At 39.9% G+C, this 21,915-nt stretch overlaps 2 protein-coding genes across 3 annotated transcripts in view; one reads left to right on the top strand and one right to left on the bottom strand.

Annotated features, from left to right (window-relative positions):
• Window positions 1-612: 612 nt before the first annotated feature.
• Window positions 613-21,068, bottom strand: LOC142855362 (uncharacterized). Its single transcript, XM_075981877.1, has 5 exons — window positions 21,053-21,068; window positions 5,595-6,470; window positions 5,291-5,489; window positions 4,711-4,751; window positions 613-2,608 (listed from the first exon to the last, which is right to left on the bottom strand). The coding sequence occupies exons 1-3, from the start codon at window positions 21,066-21,068 to the stop codon at window positions 5,350-5,352; spliced, it is 1,032 nt and encodes a 343-aa protein (XP_075837992.1). The 3' UTR covers window positions 613-2,608; window positions 4,711-4,751; window positions 5,291-5,349.
• The window catches only part of Ccser1 (coiled-coil serine rich protein 1), a 1,132,558-nt gene continuing 1,116,606 nt past the window's right edge, over window positions 5,964-21,915 (top strand). For both annotated transcript variants that reach the window (XM_075983940.1, XM_075983941.1), the window contains exon 1: window positions 5,964-6,141. The gene's annotated coding sequence lies outside the window, so the exon portion shown is untranslated. The remainder of the gene's footprint in view (window positions 6,142-21,915) is intronic.

Raw genomic sequence — 21,915 nt, 5'->3', positions numbered from 1 at the left:
GATCCTCTGACGCTGAGGTTGCATATGGCAGTTTTGAGCTGCCTGACGTGGGTGCCAGAAACCCAGTTCTGTTCCTCTGTAAGACGAGTATGTACTCTTTACAGCTGAAGCATCTTTCCAGTTCCAATCTTGTTTTTAATAATGTTAATGTTTGGAGTAAAGTTGGAAGCAGTGTACTAGAAAGAAAGCATTGTTGCACTGGCTAGGTTAGGAACCTCAATCTGTTTGAATATAAAATGCAAATGTGTGCAATAAATTCCATAGTAACAAATGTCAAGAATATTGACTAACTGTAAAATGAACCTGGATTTCTAGAAATACTCATATATTAAAAATGGAGGTGAAATCTTTTTTTAATATAAGTATGCTATTTCAACTTCGGCTAATATGCCAACAATTTGTTTTTTTTTTGTTTGTTTGTTTTTTTCGAGACAGGGTTTCTCTGTGGTTTTGGAGCCCGTCCTGGAACTAGCTCTTGTAGACCAGGCTGGTCTCGAACTCATAGAGATCCGCCTGCCTCTGCCTCCCGAGTGCTGGGATTAAAGGTGGGCACCACCACCGCCCGGCTATGCCAACAATTTGGAACACATACTTACTGCTGTTCTTGCACACTTACCCAATGTGTGTTGCACAAACGCTTACATGTCATGTTCTGTCCATTCGTTTTGTTGGATATGGAAAAGCTAGGAACTAGAATATTCTTGTCCTTTAAAATATAAAAGGGAGGCAAAGTTTTTGTTACAGAATTAAAGATCTTATTTGGCTTTATATTTTTCAGGGAATTATTATCTTTATTTATATAAAATACCATTAAACAAATGTAAAGAAATAACATTGGTCCTCAGCAGAACTACATTGACTATATAAAATATGAAAATTTCCTTTTTTCATCTTCTGTACTTGAATGATTAGAAAATAATTGACTCTCATTAAAGAGTGAAACAGACCTAAGAAAAACACATGTTGTAAAGGCAAATGCATTCATTATGAACACCAAAATTCTGAGGAAATAGTGCATAGATTAGGAAAATTAAAATGGTTATATTTCATATAATTTTATAAATCTAGGTTTAACAATATATTTTCTTTAAATGACAAAAACTGGGAAATGCATTTTCACATTTTAATTACAATTCACATGTCTGTAGCTCCTGCTGTGATGTTTTGTTCAAAAGAAATCTTATTTGTGAAGCTGCCAGTATAGAAACTGACAGATGGTAAAGCCAGTTTTCAGCTTTCCATAGTATTGGTTTAAGGTGGCTTAGACTATATTAGTAGTGCTGTCTTCCTGTCATATATTTAAGCAAAATAAATGCATTCTCATTGAAGTTTTACTGTTGCTACTGTGTTAAATATATCTATTCATATGTTTATTTTTAGTTTCAACTTTTAGCAAGATACTTTTCTTAGGAATGATTTAGCTGATGCTCTATGATGTATCAAGACTATCTGTTTGCATGAAATGTGTATTATCACATAAGTGCTAGGACAACACAGAGAAGAAAACTCGAAGTCCACTTTGTTGGATATGACTCATAGATAATATTAACAAATTAACTCATTAATCTAATAGATTTAAAAATATAGCGTTTAGACACTATACATTATTCAAATACATTATTGGACAAAATACATCATTCAAACACGGTAATTACATCAGGAGGAGGCAAAGAATCCTGAAGTTAGTTTCTCAAATACCTCATCAGCAAAACTGAAAATCAGAAACAAAAATATAGAAATAACTCAAGCAGTTTCTAGTGATGAATCTGTTTGTATGGATTCTTCAAATACAACAAATAATATCTGAAAACAATTCAGAGACTTGCACTCAAAGGATAGTAGTGTTTTTAGCTTTCCCACCTTAACTATTTCAGCTCCCTAAACTGGTACCCTCTCCTGCAAACTCAAGATCAACCTTTGCTGGGTTGGAGACACCCACAGTGTCTTCTACTTCCTAGCCTCTTCTGGCATGTTTAGAATCCTGTGTAATGGTGGCAGGTGGGAGCCCAGGTGCAAGGGAAGTTTTGTTCCCCAGCCTGCCTGACAGGGTGAATCCTGGGTGTTGATGGCTAGGACAGCAAAGACAACCCACATGGTGTTTAATGTGCATATCTGAGTTCAGTTTCTGTCTAGCTTTCTTTATGAATAGACCCTGCTGTTGTGTTAATCTCTTTCCCTACCTCTTCGCTTCCCTCCTTTCCCCTTCCCCGAGACCTCCCTCTCCCTGTCTCTTCACGCATGCATACACACACACACACACACACACACACACACGAGAGAGAGAGAGAGAGAGAGAGAGAGAGAGAGAGAGAGAGAGAGAGAGAATTTACTAAGCAATAGTTACCACTGCTATGCTCATGAAAATGATTTTTTCTTGTCTACTATGCATTATTATCTGGCGATTATTCCAATTAATGTGCTTTCACATTAAGATTGCAGGTTTGATGCTCTCTGGGCCCAGAACTGCAGCTCAGTCCATCTCATGCTTTATCCATTCATGTCTGGAACCAATTTCTGTTCCAGCCTCGCTTTACATGAATTGCTGCTGTTCTCCCCAGGTATCCACAGGCAGCTTTCATGGGACAGCAGTCATCCTAAAGAACAATACCTAGGAAAGAAAAGAGCTGCAAAAGTTAGTTAAATTTTGTGTATACGTCTATATATGTGCATGTGGGGGGCAGAGGTGAATGCCAGGTTTCTTTCTCACTGGCTTTCCACCATATTTCTTGAGACAATGTAACCTCAATGAACCTGGAGCTCGAAGACTTCCCTAGACAGGCTGGCCAGCAAAACCTAAGATTCTTCTGTCTCTCCCTCTCCAGCACTAGAATTACAGGTGTGCATGGCTGTCTGTGCCTGCCTTTTGTGTGAATGCTGGAGACCAGATTCAGGTTCCCATGTTAGGCAGCAAGCACTTGGCTACTGATCCATATCACCACTTCATTTTTAAAATGTTTATCCACATTGCTTTGCAAATATTTTAAGGTTAATTCAGTTTCTCAATTATTTCACGACTGGTAATGGAGTTAGAAAGAAAAAAAGATATCTCTAATATCTTTTCTCAGCCCTACTTTTAGATTTGGGTGGTGATACTTAGGAATGCCCACATTGGCGCATCACTATGGTGGGAACGCAGTGCACATAAGGGGCACATATGTAATTGGCAACTGAAGTTTTCTGCTTTCATCAAATACTGCAATGCCAAATCTCCATTCAACGTGCCAGTTAGATACACTTGGGAGCCTAACAGCAGCAAACACACAAGAGATGGGAATGAACAAACTGGAAAGAGTTATTAGCTTCTTGTGTTTCTATCACAACACAAATTACAGCATTGAGCGCGTCGCAATGGGAAAATCTGCTTGAAAGAGGAAGCGATCTTAAAAGAGAATAATTCATTTACTAACCTTCTGAAGTGTCCAATAGAATTTATAAATGAGGTTTCTACACAGACTTTTCTTTAAATAAGAAAAATAAAAAAATAGTTAAAAATGAATCATCTTTTTATAAGTGTCTTTTAGTCTAGTGCATATGAATTCCAACCCTTATTTGGGAAAAAATTCATAAAATAAGAAAATGTTCACTTTAATGTCTTAATGAAAAAGGAAACTGACAGATTGTCATGGTTCTCACCAATTATGAATGCAATTTGTGATTGTGAAAACTGCAGTCAGCTGTAGTTACCAAAATGCCTTTGAAATATCTCATATAATTTTTAAGTTTACATTATAGAGTAACAATCACTATTTATCATAATAAGATCAACAGAACCAAGTTAATAAAATGGTCAGAACTTGCCCAGTACAATCAAGCATGATCCTTCTAAAGTGGACAGACTTAAAAACAATGTTCATTAACAGCTAATGTCTATTTACAGCTCTTAACTCACCAGCTGAAAATGTGTGGGAATAACTGTTCTACAGATTTGCCTTTTATGGGAACCACAGAATTCTCCCCCTGAAGACTGGGGTGGGAACTTTCCTAACTTTTCTGTCTGTGAGTTTGAGTATTTTCAGATTATTAAAGTTCTTGCCTGCGGTGGTGGCGCACCGCCTTTTTAATCCCAGCACTCGGGAGGCAGAGGCAGGCAGATCTCTGTGAGTTCGAGGCCAGCCTGGTCTACAGAGCTAGTTCCAAGACAGGCTCCAAAGCCACAGAGAAACCCTGTCTTGAAACATCCAAAATAAATAAATAAATAAAAAGTTCTTGCCTGATCCTCAAAGTGAGCACGTCTTAAAGTTCTTACACTGTGAGTGGAACGGGCCTGGGACACCAGCGGGTGTTAGGTCAGCTCATTACAACCACCCAAAGTTCTGAGGAATACCTATGATTTGTGACTGCTATAGTACTTCTGGGTAGATAGTAGAGTGAGGGCAGCCTGGCTGTGTCCTGTTCAGGTCTAGATGATATGTCTGAACCATTCTCAGTGGACTCATTGCGTGAGACACTGAAGAGTGGGTCACAGGGGCACCAACTCGAGAAAGGCATAAATGAAAGGCTTGGGACTGGGGATTTGGCTCAGTGTCTAAACTGCTCCTTGTGCAAACATGAGGACTCCCAGAACCCAAAGAAACTGGTGTGGAAGCATACATGTATGCTAGGCATTTCACTAGAGAGATCCCCGTGACACTTCGATGCGCGTGAGCATTTATAGTGACAAAAATGTTAAATATGTAACTGTCGTCAAAACAGGAGAAATGTAGCACTAACCTTGTTATTTATTATCTCCCTTCGGAGTTTCTGGTTTTGTCCTATATATTAAAAAAATAATAAAAATATAAGCAGTTATTTTCAGAGAAGAACATATAATAACCACAATCATAAATATTCACTCAGATGGTACACTGACTCCCCTCCCCCACCTCCACAGTCACAGCACAGAAGTCAGACAGACTGACCAGAACATGCACCCAAATACACACGTGTGCTTGAAAGAAGTGCAGAGTGACTTTCACTCGCTGGCTGTTTTTCCAGTAAAGTAGTATACCAGACCATGAAGACCTTGGACTTTGAGCAAGAAGCTTATAAAATGTGCCAATAGGTGAACGCGGCGGTATGACGTTATATACTTTGACATGGTTCTAGATTCTAGTAGACTGGGTTACATGTTTCTGATAGAGTTAAATGGTTTCCGTGTGTTGTACTGTCTGCTACAGGCATACTTATTAGGAGTAAAGATGAAGAAGAGGATGGGTGGAAAGCTGCTCAGGCCCAATACAACCCTAAAGGAAATGAGGCAGTGCAAGGGGAGACAGGGTCATCAGAAAATAAATTAGGTAAACAACCCTACCATGCATCAGAGATCCTTTTCATCTCAAAAGGGGCAAATTTTCTCCAAGGGGTCATCAGTCAAACGGTGTCAAGCTGGTCACTGACTCTGGAAGACTCCCCAGGATCACGCATGTAGGAAAGAAGTCCACTCCCAGCCGGTCTCAAGGCTTCTTTATTCTTACAATTGACCGCCACAAACCCTAACTGGGAGGCGTGACCTGTTTAAAGGAGGCTGGCTGCTTGTTACCTTGTTAGCTGGAGAGTTGTCAGGACGATCGCGGGGCGGGTGACACAGGAAAACCGGGACAGAACATTTCAATTACCCCGATTTCCAGGAGGGGAAAGACAATATCCGCATTTCCGAGAGAGCCCCGGCACAGCGCTTTCCGAGCCTCCAGCGTCCCGCCGCGCGCCCCGACCTTCCCAGGCGACTCGCAGCGCGCGGGGATCCCGCGCTCCGCGGGCTCCGCTCCCTCCCCCGATTCGGCCGCGGGTGTGCGCGTGTCGCCGCGCCAGGCTGCGTGCGCGGAAGCCAGCGACGCGGTTGGCCAGCGCCGCCCTCGGGCTGCCCCCGCCCGGCCCCGACTCTGTCACCCGCTCGGAGGCCGCGGCGCCGCCTCCTGCCGCCGGGAGCGCGGCCTGCCCGGGAGGCGCTCGCTGCAGCCGCCCCGCGGCCCCGCTGCGCACACCGCCGCCCACCCACGGCCGCCGCGCGCCCCGCCCGCTCCCATTCTCGCTCATCATGACTGACTGCGAAGCTCTTGCGGAGCAGCTGCGGTGGCGCAGGCGGGAGCGGCGGGAGGAGTACTGAAAGACAGTGGCCGAGCGACCGGGAGTGGACGCCGCGTCCGGACCAGCCCGCAGCTCCAGGTAACAGCGCGGTGCGCCCGGCTCGCACCGGCCTGGGCTGAGCGCCAGGTGACTGGCCCCGGCTCGGCCGCGGGCCCCGCGGAGGGGGGGGGGGGACTCGCAAGGCGGGCGTGGGCACTGCGCGGCGTGGCCCACCCCTGCACCCTGGGGGTCTTCGTGGCAGAGTTGGTGCATTCGGGGCCGGGCCGGGGACCGTGCGGTGGGGCAGGCGGGAGCCCCAGGCAGCGCGCCGACCGCCGCTCGCCCTTGCCTCAGGAGCCCGCCACGCAGAGTGGACAGATTGCTTTGTGGCGCACCCGGGGCTCGCGGGGTCCGGGAGTTGGGTGTTCCTGTATGTGTTCTCGCGTCGAGTCACCGGGGCGGAAAGTGAGCCCCGCGTTGACAGCAGGTGGCTGCCAGGCCCCTCACCTTTTGGCTCCGGTCTTAGTACACAGTACAGCGCCCAGGGAGCGTGCGCAAAGGGGCGACTAAGGGATTTGTGAATGGCGCTACTGCGAAGAAGCTGCGCCTTGCTGATGCGAAGGGGCTAGTATCCCGAGTGAGAAGAAAGGCTATTTATGGCAGAGTTGCGGGGTTCCCTTCTGTGTACGCTCAGCCCCTCCCGCTCGGAACTAGAAGCAATTCTGCTTTTTACACTCTTGTAGAACATGCTGTATAAAACGAAAGAAGGAAGTCTGAAATTCACTCCAGTCTGTACAGGTAGAAGTGCTCTTTGGAGGTCATGGATCCCTATTTTGATGCTTTGGTGTCCTGATTGTCTGCTCCTCTTGACTCGTAAGGTCCCCACCAGCACCATACATAGGACAGAAAACCTGCTTGGTTTCAGCAGCTTTCACTAATGAACCCACCCCAGTTGACCACTTTCCTCCTGAAATGTAACCCACACCCTCCATTCTTTCCTTCCTATAAGGGGTTTTCAAAAACTGTTCACCTATTTTACGTGAAGAGATGTTATTATAAAAGCCTCAGGGAGGATGTAGAAACAGCAGCTCAGTGAGTTTATGTCTGCAATGACCAACTCTTTAAAATATAGTTACCAGGGATGACCTAGAGATAGAATAATTAGTTTGCTTTGGTTTCTCTTTGTATTTGCTTTAAACAGGTGCCAATTACAGGGTCATAATTTGAAGCTTAGATGTGAGTTGGGACGCGACTATCAGAGTACCTTAGCGAATTTGTTATGTCCTTTGAAGTAACAACCTGTGTTTTTATAGAAACTGCTGACTGGACTGTGATAGTGGTACTCATTAATTTAAGCTGAATTTTCCTTAAGACTGCCAAAAGTATAATTTTCTTTGGTCAGACTGAAATTCCATATTACAACTACACCTTCAGTAGTTACACACACACACAAAAGTAACTGGACATTATCAGGGTGACTTGTCATCGCCTGGTTTAATCAAAGAGACTGCCCAGAACTGCTGTGATTTAAAAAGAAGCTCCTATGGGTAAATCCCAGTGTGAGCAGCTTTCCCTAACAGCCCTGTTCATCTGAATGGGGTTGAGGGTTCCTGCTTAATGTGTGCACATGACTGCTAGTGCTGGAACGTCTCGTGTCAGGTGGACTCTGGCTATACCGCATTAAATCATTGAATTTAGTATCATAGCAAGGCTGTGTTACACAGCAACACTCTTGGGTCTGTTGGCACCTAGAGATAATTCCATTACTGTGATCCTGGAAGTCATATTTATGGAACGTTGTTAATGTCTTTGGAATTGGCGACTGTTTCTTCTTTTAAAGCCATTCCTTATACTATAGACCGTTGGTTGATACCAAGTTCCCGAAGGAGAAAATGAAACATTTATGACCTTGCAGTAGCAGTTATTTGCCTTCTTATTGTACTTTATTACTCATTATAGTACTCATATTAAAGGCCTGTATTGAGCAGTGGGTTGCCTTGAGTGTTGTGAGGCACACAGGGACTTTGTTCTGTGCATCCTGCCCCCCAGCAGCTTGTGAGCTGTTTGAAGGCATCTGATATGCATACTTAAATGCAGAGTTAACAGTCCATGATAGCTTGAGACTTCAGGTCTAGTGGGTAGCTCAGGGGTTCCGAGCATGACAGTAATATATCATGCTAGGATTTTGGACAGAAAAGTCTTCAGTGGGTAGGTTAAACTTTCTTAGTTAAGGGGTAGTATAATTAGTAAACTGTGGATCACAAGACCTACGATGCTCCATCTCCTGGACTAGAAAACAGCAAAGAAGACACAGGGTAGATTAAGTTTTCTTTGAAATAGAATTGGATAGTGCTAAATGTTAAACCAGTCGGGATACCCACTAAATAATATATTTACTCTTATTTGTATTTGACAATTGGTGGATTTGTTGCATGGACTAGTTCTTATATGGACAAGTTCTTACATGGATACAAGTAACACTTTGGTTACTCTTACACCACTTGCGGTGACTATAGTACAGTGATACTAAGCCTGTGGGAACATTTTCAGAATAGAAGGAAGACTTTCAAAGATCATTTTGCTGTTTCCTGGCAGGAGACTGTATTACTAACAGTAGCATGACCTACCTGTGCTCTAAACTGTGTGTGTTTGTGTGTGTGTATACTGCAGTTTGTGCTATTGTATGAAATAAAATCTGAAGGTCTTTGTAAAGATGCAGCCTATATATAACGGCCATCTGTAAGGTGAGAGAGACTTTTTAGAGAACCATTGGATGCTTAAAATGTGTTTCTTCATTTTATAAACATAAGAGAAACAGCAGAGTTGACTTGGTGCCTATCTCTTCAACGTGACAGCATAGAAGCATGCTACAATGACAGTAAAGAAATTGTGCAAACAATAGATATGACTTTCAATAACCAAATGGAATTACGTTCAGGTTATCCGAATTAAAAGATTTTCATATATCTCTATGTTGTTGACAGTGCTTGGATAAGTCATTACAGAGCGAAAGCCTATTAAATCAGATTTCATATTCATGTGTGAGTGGAGTGATTTGCAGCACAGCCAGGCGCAGATCAGTCTATGTCTCTGTCAGCTGATCTCTTTGCTGTTTGGTTGTGGATTAGATGTCACAGGTATATCATTTTGATAATGTAACCTAGGCTACTATATGACTGACAGCTTCTACTTGATTTCCCTGTTGGGTAGTGACAAAAGCTACTAGCTTTATAAAAAGGACATGAGCTTTTATCAGTGATATGATCATCGTTTGCAAGAATGTCGGTTAACAATAAATAATGAAATATGGGGTTAAAAAAGCAGTGAGGACAAAAAGAGGCTGAGTGAAAACCTTAATGGAAAAAACACGCTTCATTTGGGAGCTGAGGGTAATTATGAAGATGTAAAATTGGCCATCTGCAACTTCATCAAATGACAAAATATTCTTGTTTATTTTTCAGTTTAAATATTTGCCTGTGTGATACATTAAAAGGAAACATGAGTGTGGCAATCTATGCTTAGAAACATTAGCCATATGATATTAAAATTATTAAAAATATCTCTTCTTAGTCATTGAAAATAAAATTGTTTGGTCAAATTACTTAGTCAGATACTTAGAACTTTGGATATAGTTTTGGGTCTTATATTATTTATATTACATTCATAATTTAAAGAGTTTTATGAAATTAGAGTGGCTATTTACTTTAGGCATTTAGCTCCAGCATCACAAACATGGAGTCGTCTCAAAGCATTACTTCTGGAGGTAATTTAGATAAAATCTACATGCCTTCCCTGAGTCACATCCCTGTGTTTATTTCCTGGTGTCCTTTAGCACAGCTCCTGTCCTTCCTCTGCTCTGTCCTTTTCCCTCCCTTCTCTAATTCAGATATTAGGGTAGAAGTTACTTCTCTTGGTTTTCTGTGCTAAGTCAACTGCCCTGTTATGTACTCTTTTAGTTCTAGGTTCTTCTACTGTGTGCCACATACTGCAGCTTTTAATTTAGTGCATTTTGGAGTTAGCACAATATCGATCAGAAATTACTAGGGCCTAGCTCATATATATTCAGTAAATACTGGCTGACGAAATGAATGAATGAATAAATAAAACCTTTCTGGAAGCTGGAGAGGTGGCTCAGTGGTTAAAAGCACTTGGTGCTCTTATGCACGACCTGGGTTTCACTCCCAGCACCCATATTGTATCGCATAACTTCCATTCCAGGGGATCTAACACTCTCTTCTGACCTCTGCAGGTTTCTGCATGCACATAATACACATATATACACTGAGGCACACATACATATGCATACAATAAAGGAAATAAATATTTAAAAAGAAGAATTTAGAGACTATACTCTCATTGTAAAGATGTCTTCCTTCAAAGAAAGACTTTATTTAAACTTTAAAGATGAACGTACCTCTGGAACTTTGGCAAACACAGGCAGTTCGTTCTCTTATATTTTGAGAACAGGGAGATATAATTTTATCAACAACAATAACAACATTTATGATGATCTGGATCCTTCTTTGTGATAAGCACTTTATTTCTTATGTCCTGTCTTTCTTCTAACCCTGCAACGTCAAATAGTAATGATGAAGAAGTTTTGTGTCTCTCCATGATGACCTGTGAGGTTATTTAGACTAGACTGACCTGTTTATAATGTGATGCAAACTTATTAACTATCAAGCAGAGAAATTTTGAAAGAGTATATTTTCTGTTTTTCTTAAAAACATTGTATCTATATAATATCCCTAAGTATATATTAAACTATTATATTCATTAGTGATATGTGTGTTTGTGTGGAGTCAAGAGAACAAATTATGGGACTGGGTTTTCTTCCTCCCCATGGGTTGTAAGGCTTACTTGGCAGGCATTTTACCCTCTGGATGTATTTTCTTTTGGTTTCTAGCTGACTGGGCACAGCAACATTAGTGTATACTCATTGTTTCCTCTATCTTCCATGCCGCTGCTCTTGATTCTTGGGCAAGTGGGAGAGGTGATGGAAGATGTGAAAAATGGGTATTCCCAGACCTTCAGCACCATACCTCTCAATTCTCTGACTCCATGTGGCATGAATTTTTATTTGTTAATGAAAATGCAACATATGACACATATCATGAAATTCATTCTATATCATTTTTTGGAGTAGTTCAGCTCATCCTCTGGAAGGTTTCGCTCAGAGCTTTGAGTAACATGGCTCAAGAAAAGTCAACTTCAGATATAGTTATGAATCATTTTCTTATCCTAGGAAAAGGAGGAAGTATAGTTTGTTTTCATTTTATTAATCAATTCATTGATCAAAGTGATGTGTTAATCAATATCTAAGAGTGTGTAGCGAAAATAAACTTAAAGGTTGATACCACAGAAGTTCAAACATAGTTGAACTTGGCTGCCATGAAGCTCTTTATTAGACTAAATGTGTATCTATATCATAATATATTTAAGTCAGTGAGTAAAATTAGATAAAAAATAATCTTAAAGAGGAAAAATATTTGGTTGCTTAGCTAGATATTACTTGCATCCTATTTTGTAACATTTGTCAAAGTCTGTTTTTATTGCCACAACTATTTAATTCTAAACTTCTGCCTTAGCCCAGCCCTAACTTAGGGGCATTTTTTCCCCTGTGTAATAGGAAATATAACTGCTTTCCAGTCCAGTATCTTGGTTATTACAATAAGAAATCTTTGATATTCAGCAACTAGGCTTCTTTCTTACAGCTGAAATTTATTTAAGTAAATATTTTTCTCAAATTACTTGGTCTACCTGTCCTACTATTGAAGCATGCCTTCTTTCAGAAATCTCCTGCATTTCTTTAAAGACAGCCTCTTCAGAAACTACTCTCTTTCCTGCGCCCTGTTGTCTGCCAGCACACTGCTGCAAGTATGGCCACTTCCTGGCTCTCTAAGCACTTGCAGCTCCTAGAGGTGTACTTCCTTCCAGCACTCACTGCAGGACTTCATGACGCCAGCTGCTTATGGCGTACTGCCATACCCCAGATTCTTAGACTTATTGGGCTTCTTGGGGGGTATTTATGGATGTGTTTCTACAGGGCTTCTCAGACTGCACTGCAAGGTTTATTGCTAGTCTATGGCAATTACCAGTGTTTCATTTTACCATCTCTCACCTTTCCTCACAAGTGTCTCACTATCAAACTACATCTGAAATTGTCCCTTAGGTCTAAGTCGCTTGCAAAGAGAATACCCTTTCGATGACAGAACTGAATGGAGGTATTTTCTAGTAACTTATGATCATTGTCAAAAAAGTTAATCCATACTTGGTGAAGCAAAGCTCTTCTGAGTCTATTGTGATGCCAGCATATATAACAACATATGCAGTGGCTTCTTTATGGTTTGTGGGTTCTCTGTTTCCAGTAAGTTGTTTAGTCGAGATCCATTGGCTTTTCCATAATTTTTTAAAAATGTGATCTGTTTAGAATGTATAGAACATCATAAAAAATACGTTCCAGATGTTATGTTTTCTTTCATGACACTCTTCACTCAAGAAATTTAGTGCCCTTCTGTGCTCAAGACGTGTTTAATAAGCTGGGTCTACTGCCCTGATTTAGCATGAGAAACCCTGCCATGAACCTTCTTCATTAATCCTATGGAGACAGCTTGGCATGTTCTAGTTCCTGTCCTCTAATATAAACCCTTTCTTGGAATTAGTTAAGTATTGTGATTCTGCTAATGAGTCTTTCTTGCTATGTTTGAGTGTTTGCATGCTGCTGTAGTTGTGTGGCGTTGTTTTTGCAGTACTGGCAAATAGTATAACATAAACCTACATCAAAATTTCCAGTAAAATCAAACAAGAATGGCAGAAATAATCCTTAGCCCTTCATTCTCTGAGATATTGCTCATTTGCAAGACTATCCTTATGTCTGTCTTTTCCAGTGTTATTTCTTTTATGGTAATACTAATTACTGAAGTATTGTCTGACTATATAAATAAAATGTGGCTGGGGATTATTCCTTTCTACTGTGCAACGTTTTTCAAGGACATTCAGGAAGAGCATCAAGGAGATAAGTATCCTTGTATCACAAACCGGTGAAGAAAGGAAGGAAACACCCATCAACCAAACTCAGTTAGTCCCAGATAGGCCAATTTGGAGTAGCTTATTTCTGGTAGAAGATGAATGTATTTTGTAGGTGACAAAGCCAACAAGTTTATACACTAAATTTTAAATTTGCATTTCAAATGGATTCTAAATTGTAAGAAGACTATCTCTCTGGAAAGATGGCTCAGCAGTTTAGAACACTTACTGCTCTCCCAAAGGTCCTGAGTTTGGCTCTCAGCACCCACATGGTAGCTCACAACCATCCATCCTAGAGTTCCCCATGATCCTCTACCCTCCACTTATCTTTGGGCACTAACCATTCACGTGGTATGTATAAATGCATGCAGGCAATACACAGATATGCACACACACACACACGCACACACACACCTGAACAAAGACTATTACCTACTAAACAAATAATTCAATGATAGTTATTTGCTTTAACATTTTGGAATATTGTGTTATATACAAATACTAAGGAATATTAAAAGTACTTACTAATGAATGACTTTCTTGAAAGTTAGAATGTATGAATTATGTACAATAATGAGTTACATTCTAACTCATAATTGATTTTAAAAATATACATTACTAAATTGAGTCATTAAAGGAAGTATTACAGTTTATACTCAAAAAGTATATAAACTTTGAGCAATATTAAGACACAAATGGACACAGAGTTGCGTTTCTTTTTTTCTTTTTTAATTTTCTTTTTGTGTTTGTGTATATGTTTGTGCATGTATCTGAATGCCAGAGGACAACCTTAAATACTGTTCTCAAGATTCTACCCATCTTTTTGCAGACAGGGTCTCTCACTGGCTTACAACTTGCTAAGGGGAGTTGTTTTCACTGATTCACCTGCCTCCATCTCTCCAGCACTGAGATAACAGGGTGTACCACCACACTTGCTTTTGGTTGTTTTTGTTCAACGTGGGCTCTGGGGACTGAATGTGTAAGGCAAGCTCTTTACTAACTGAACGGTCTTCCCAGCATGCTAAGCCACATTTCTTACAGTGTGACCTAGAGTGTAAATACAGTGACATTGGGAGACCACTTCTTCATGAATAGCAGTCCAGTTTTTGGTAGAGTGTCCTGGAGTGGGGAGAATGGATTGAAGAGTGGAGGTCAAAGGAGAGTCATTTTGTCACTTCCTTAAACCAGGAGAAACCTGCTCCTCCTTGAATTCCAAGGGCCTCTGGAATGTGGCATCTCTTGTTTCTCAGCAGAAATCTACATTTTGAAATGTCCGTATATCAGAGGGTGTGTAAAGCTGGAATTGTTCTCCATTACAGTGAGAGAAGAATAAGAACTGCAAGGTCTACTTACAGCACTCATAGGATGAAGACCACAGGATCCTAGCTCTCCACTCAAGATAGGAATTGAGGGATCCCAGAACATTTCTTTTTTTTTTTTTTTTTTTTCGAGACAGGGTTTCTCTGTGGCTTTGGAGCCTGTCCTGGAACTAGCTCTGTAGACCAGGCTGGTCTCTAACTCACAGAGATCCGCCTGCCTCTGCCTCCCGAGTGCTGGGATTAAAGGCGTGCGCCACCGTCGCCCGACCCCAGGACATTTCTGAATAGTCAATTTGGTGCATGATGACATGTAAGGTACCTATGTGTAATTCCAGAAATGAATGGAGAAGATGTTTTTTAAAAACAAGAGAGTTTTAGCTGGAGAATAGGACAGAGTGGTAATCTGAATTTCAGGAAGTCCTCTAGCCCGTTTCAGGGTACTTGCATCTTGCGGACTTCTGTTGCAAAGTGCAATTGTGGTTGTTTTTATTATACCGATCCTAGAAGCCACTGCATCTTAATCTCATGCTAGGAGTTTCTTCTGAGTTCCAGTAACAGCCTGTGTCTCTACTAAATCTCCATCTAATGTTTCATAATTCACTATTTGCTTGTACTGCGTGCCCTGTAAAGACAAGAGGCTTACGTTTTATTCATTAGCTTCTGAATCTGGTTACAGTAAAGATATGAAGATTCTCAGTAAGACTAGTTGAATAATTTATTGCTGCCTGAGAGTGACTAGATATTGCAGGGGATGAGGTACCTAAGGAGATGGCTCAGTCAGTAAAGTGTTTGCAATACAACATAAGGGATCTGAGTTCAAATCCAATATAAGGATCTGAGTTCAGATCGCCAGCATCCACATAAAAGCTACATGCACCTGGGATCCCAGCACTCAGGAGACAAGAGAAAGAAAGACCAGCTATCATAGACAAATTCCAAATCAGTGAGCTCTGGGTTTAGTGAGAGACCCTGTCTCAAAGAACCAACCAACTAAACAATCGACCAACCAACCAACCGACCAACCAATTGACCAACCAATCAATCAGTAGTAAAATAAAGGTGGAGAGCAATTGAGAAAAACACTGAAAATTAGCTTCTGGCTTCCACATACTCAGACACCGAAGTGCACATGGTCCTACACACACACATATGCACACACACACCACCTACTCACACATACCACATTCACACACATTAAAAAAACGACTCAACTGCCCAGTTTATGTGAACTGCTTTGCATGCATGTCACTGCCCTGCTACCAGTCTCTAGTTTCTTCAAATGATTCTCTACTTGGCTATTTCATAAACTAAAAACTTTTTCTTAATTTGAAACACAGTAACCTGACATTCATGACTAAACTTCTCAAGGAGAGTGAAAGGACAGAGGGATGTTGCATCTGTACTGCATGCATTCAGGGTTGGCAGGGCTGAGGAAGTAAGAGCAATGCATGCACATTTGGAGAATTGAGGTCAAAGTACAGTTTTGTTTCTTCCTTAAAGCAGAAGGAACATACTCTGCCTCCACATTCTGAAGGCATCTGGAATGTGGCACCTCTAGCTTCCCTGCATAGATCTACATTTTTCTAATGACCAATTCTGGGAGGGTGTGTCAGCCTGATTGCTTTTTTTTTTCCCACCACATTTGTGACTTCTTTTGCAGAGTGTGTATGTGTTTCCAGGAATCTTTATAGGTCTATCTAGAGGGTAGCGTAAGAAGAGTTTCTCTTCTGTTCATAGTTTCCTGTATTTTATGTGCCTGAAACACAGCACACCACTGTGCAGCCATTGTGTGGGATATTTCATGTTTTTGATGTAGATACATTATACATATTCTGTCCATCTGTTTCTTATTTTTCTTCTTCTTTCTTGGATTGTTAAAAGGAAGATTTTAATAATGAAGCAGAGGGAAAAACCTATATTTCCTAGTAATTTCTTCCCTTGGGAGCCCACTTGTATAATGATGATAAATAATATGGATTCAGAAAAGTTAGGCATATGGGAAAAGACTTCTAAAGCATGATAGAAAAATAAAGGAGAAGTATTTTTAATCATCCCAGGTAAACTCAGAGTTTGGGAAATGAGTAAATTCTTTGCTAAAATTTTGGTTATATAAAATATGTGATTACCATTAAGTGTCTGAGTTAATAGTCAGGGGTGCCATTTTCTAATGCGTTTAAGATGGGAATTCTCATAAAAGTTGTTAAAAACTGTGTCAAGACTGAGAGTACATGAGGTTTTTTTTTTTTAGCAGAAATGCTTGAAAGAAAGGAATACATTTAATAAGCCCCTGAAACATTTGTGCTGTGCAAACAGAATGGTATGATAAGAACACTGGGGAGCCTGAGCACACAGAAAGATCAGGATTCAGGGGACCAAGAGTGAGGATTAGCTCTGACTTCAATAGTGTGCATGGAAAGATGGAGTCTTGCTTTGATTGCCTTCCTTGAAAGAATATTATGCAGCAAAAATTCATCAAAACCTTGTACAAATGTTTTCAATTAAAAGACTTTGAAATTAATATGAACCTGGATCCAGCGTGGTGGCCCATGTGCAGGTACAAACGTACGTAAGCGATTGACAGTGCTATTTATTATGTTGACGCCTGCCTTGCATGGCTTTCTCAAGTGATTCTGGATACTTTTACTTCACTTCATGGAACAAATATAAGAGTCGCTGTTTTCAAGAGAAACAGGCACAATATGATCTATATATTTGTCTTTTTACGTATCAAGGGGTTCACTTTAAGAAACTGGTTCTTCTGCCGGTTTAGAAGAGTCAACTGGAAGGCTGTGTTTCAGTGTGTAGGCAGAGAACTGTCTTCTCCAGAAAATCCTCTGCTACTGCTCTGAGACCTTTGACCGATCAGATGAGACACACTCACATTACAGAAAGTGATCTGCTTTGCCTGCAGCTAAAAGATTGCAGAAGAGAAACACATCTGCCCCTGTGGCCAAACAGTGTTGATGGGCAAAGTTGACACATGGCTGTAATTACCACCGAGAACAAGGGGAAATGTGCCTCAAAGACCTTTTAGGCTCACACAGAAATTTGTAAATGTGTTTTTCACTCAGTCTGAAATATTTTAGCTGTGATCAGCTGCTGAATGCTTAGGCAAATATTTGTTCTTTATTTATTTTGTGTTACCTTTGTTGAGTACATGTCAGATGCAGCAGACAACAGGATGGAACCAAATTAAAAGAGTGATTAGGCTCCGTCTTCTGGAAGTTAAATTTAAGTGCGAGAGCAGTGCATCCATGCCTGCATCATAAATACATCTGAAGAACGAAGATGTGCATGTTTCAGTTTTGCCAGTTACAAGTCATTTTTCCTGTGTGCAACCAAAGGAAAATGAACACGGTTTATACTAGTGTTAATTTTCCATACTATTGTGCTGGTTACTTCAAAGGCAATAGGGTGGTTCATATCTGAAATTAGATTATGAAAGGTATGCTTGACCAGCACAGGTCAACTTCATTGACAGGATGTTGGCTATACACATTCAATTTAGTGTATCATAGGATAACTCTGCGTTCAACTTATGTGAAAGTTCTTCAGTATATTATGCCTTAAAAAGGTCTGACAATTGGACTGTCATGCTGTACTGATAATCTTGCTTTTCATGTACCTTACAGGAGCAAATCTGTTCTTTATTGCAGCAAAATGAGTATGTCCCAAGGCCCCTTTTATGGCCTGAAAGTATATTTTCTGTTTCCTTACAAGGTACAGACTTTCTGCCTGGCTTTTAAGGCTCTTTGTAAGCTTATCACACCGTTAATTCAAGCAAGTTCTTTCACTTTGGTGAAATCATGAAACTTGCCACCCTCACACACACATAGAGTATATACATTTGATCCTCTTCGTTTATGAAATCTCAGCTGCCATTACCAGCCAAACTCCATGAACCTTTTTTCTTGGCTTCAGTGTGCCTGGGAATCTGCTTTTGTGCCACCATTGGGTTGTTTCACTCTATAGTAGGCAAAAAACAGTTGAGTATAGTCTGTTCCTCTTAAAAGGTATTTTTCTGTGACGTGAATTAGCTTGCATATAAAGGTTAAATAGGGGAAATATGTTTGTGAAATGTGAATTTCCCATGTGATTCCACCTCATCATAGCACTGTTTAGTTTCATCCTGATCACTATATAGCTGTATGCAAAGTTTGCCAGCACTGGCAAGCAAGTGCCACAGAAGGATGAAATACCATAGAGTCCCACAGTATATGTGGATGGCCCATAGGTTTGTACTTACAAATGCATATTACATGGTTTTCCATAGTCTCAACTTTGCCTTATATGCCTTTAAGACACTTTTATCTTTCCTTTAAAAAGGATTGTTGAAGGAAAAGTTCAATCTTTGGATGAATTATTGTTCAAATGATGTGGATGAAGTCTTTCAAATTTCAGCATGACTTTAATTATTCTCTCTCTCTTTCTCTCTCTTTGTGTGTGTGTGTGTGTGTGTGTGTGTGTGTGTGTGTGTGTGTGTGTGTGTGTATGATGGCCCATGTGCTACCGCATGCATGTGGAAGGCAGAAGACAACTTGTGGGAATTGCTTCTCTTTTTGTGTCATGTGAGATACTGGAATTAAACTCCTGTGGTCAGGGCTGGTGGGAAGTGCCTTCACCTTCTGAGCCGTTGACTTGCTGTAAGTGAAACTAGATGTTTAGTTTCTTCATCATGAATTATAATGTCTTACACATTTCTGCCAATTATGTACTTATTGTACAGTCTTTTATTAAACTATTATTTTCTTAAGTTCCAGAAGCCAGTGACAAGGCCAGCTCCTGCACATTGATTACCATTGTGCAATATTTTTGCAAAATTTTAGGTTTGCTATTATTTACATTTTAGCCTGTTAATTTTGATAAGAAAAGAATAGCGAGTAAATTTACATATATAAAGTAAAACTATAAAATAATAAAAAAATGTACTTCTACTTATTGGTGCCAACTGAAGTGGGAATTGTATTTTTGTTATTAACTACCTCTTAAATAATCCTGTCTCATTGACTAGATTTAAAATAAATCAGAGTAGGACAGTATTTCTGCTCAGTAGACAAAAATAGATACTTTTAGTCATCAAATAACTAAACAATTTTAATATCATATAACGAAAGTTACACTTCATTAACTAAAGAGTATCACAACTGGCAATAGTTTAAAATAAGACCACAAACTTCATATTATGCTATCCCTGCACTGGAGGTATTTTCTTAAGATACATTTCTTCCCCTGTAACATTGACATAGAAAGAAACAATAGATTTCTTGAAATGATCTGTGAATTGACAGTGTATACCATAATACTTGGTATTTTTCTTTTAAAATTTATTTTCATGTATATGATTGTGTCCCTATATGTGTATGTATGTGTATTATATATGTGCCTGATGGCAGCAGAGGCCAGAGAGAGTGTATGATTCCCTATAACTGGAGCCGCAAATGATATTGAGTTGCTGTCTGGGTACTAGGAACTGTACCTGGGTCCTCTGCAAGAACAGGTGCTCTTAACATCTTGGCAATATATATATTCAACCACATTAATTGGCTTTTCACAGGTTGCTAAAAATACATGAAGATGACCAAATTTTCCTGATATAAAAGGGGCAGAGAATATGCACTGAGGTCTTTTCCTTTTGTCCAGTGAGAGCAAGTGCTATGACTGCTCCCTGGAAACACAAAGTTATTTGCCTTTTATAACACTAGTATGTCCTTTTAAAAACATTAACCTACTAGATTAAATATTCATCTTCATGACCTCAATATTAAGTTCATTATACTCTTTTCTTTCATATTCAGGCTACTTGTGCTTAGGTTATTTTGTTTATTTGCTTAGTTGTTTGATTTTCTTATTCAGCGACTCATCTATTTGTTACTGTATTTGCCTTCAAAACATGAAGGACATAACAGTTACCAAATGTTTTCTGTGTGCAAGGTACTGCACTGATTACTCTCCTTTCCCAATCTCATATTCTCCAAGTCACTTTTAATCCCTACTTTTATGAAATGATTCAGTTTATACAACTGTGTGCAGTAAAATAAGAAATTATTTTAGTCTATCTACTATAACTGCTTATTATATCAAATAAAGTGTTACATTACAAATGGACATTTATGAACCACAAAATATTTCCAGATTATTAAAATATGCACCAAGTACTTACTAACATAAAAACAGTATTGGCAATATTCAAGCAGATAATAGAGTACTATGTATTATTTTCAAATATAATTCCCTAAAATATAAAACAATTAGGTCTCAGAATCACCAGCATTTGAACTAATTCATGTGTCGGCAGTAAGTGGCTTAAAATTCCAGAAAATGTTTGTGATACATTGTTTTACAGGCACATTTTAAGAAGTGAGGAAATTAATGGTTTTCTCATACAAAAATAATAGCCTTTGCAATTCCTGATCTTTATGATTCCCTTTAGGGTATTTGACAATTTATTTTGAAGAACCCAGTAGTACATTCTTGAAAATATTCAGTAAGGAAAATATTGTATGAGCCTTTTGAATAAAAATAGTCAGTCTTGATTGACAGCTCTGTTAAAATCAGGCCCAATAGAGAATGCTATTCTGAAGATACTGTGGATATTATAGTGCAGAGTTACTGCAGATGATGTTGCGAAAAAAAAGCTTCAGTTAGAAAGAAGATCACCTGCTTACCTGCATCATTGGCCATACGTAACAGTTTTCTTTTATTTACTAAAAATTAAAGGAAGCTTATATAGTAAGGAGTTGGATGTACCTGTTTATGTTTTACTCAAAAAATAAAACTTGGGTAGATCTTTGGTACTGAAGAACATCTCCAATATTTTTCGGAGTTGATCAACATTTCAATTTTATGTCTTGGGTCTTCTTTTAATGCTCTGTTTTACAAGTAGATTACAGCCTTAGTTATTCAAATACAAATGATGAGATGTATTTTGGAATGTGGAAGGTGTTTCAGCTTTGTCTGAACCATCCCCATACTCCAGTGGCATCTATTTTCATGTTAACTTCTGTTTCATTGCGAAGTCTAAAGTATATACCAGTCTTCATGTGGAGGGAGCTGGTCAATCACCATTGTTGAACTATTATAAAAGTCTTTTTAGTCAATTCCAAATTCAGTTATTCATTAAAAGTTGTCTATTGGCCAGGTGGTGGTGGTCCATGCCTTTAATCCCAGAACTTGGGAAGCAGAGGCAGGTGGATCTTTGAGTTTGAGGCCAACCTGATCAACAGAGTGAGTTCCAGGACAGACAGAGCTACACATTGAAACCCTGACTCATGCTTTTTCAGACTCAGGCCAGCTGGCCTTGGTGAGTTCCCGATAGAACATCCCCATTGTCTCAGTGTGTGGGTGCACCCCTCGTGGTCCTGAGTTCCTTGCTCGTGCTTCGTCTCCTTCTGCTCCTGATTTGGACCTTGAGATTTCTGTCTGGTGCTCCAATGTGGGTCTCTGTCTTTGTCTTCTTTCATCGCCTGATGAAGGTTAATATTCAGGAGGATGCCTATATGTTTGTCTTTGGATTCACCTTCTTATTTAC

The sequence above is a fragment of the Microtus pennsylvanicus genome, chromosome 8 (assembly GCF_037038515.1).
Source record: "Microtus pennsylvanicus isolate mMicPen1 chromosome 8, mMicPen1.hap1, whole genome shotgun sequence".
Taxonomy (NCBI): domain Eukaryota; kingdom Metazoa; phylum Chordata; class Mammalia; order Rodentia; family Cricetidae; genus Microtus; species Microtus pennsylvanicus.
The sequence above is the reverse complement of the archived record's forward strand: the minus strand, read 5'-3'. Positions and strand labels throughout refer to the sequence as shown.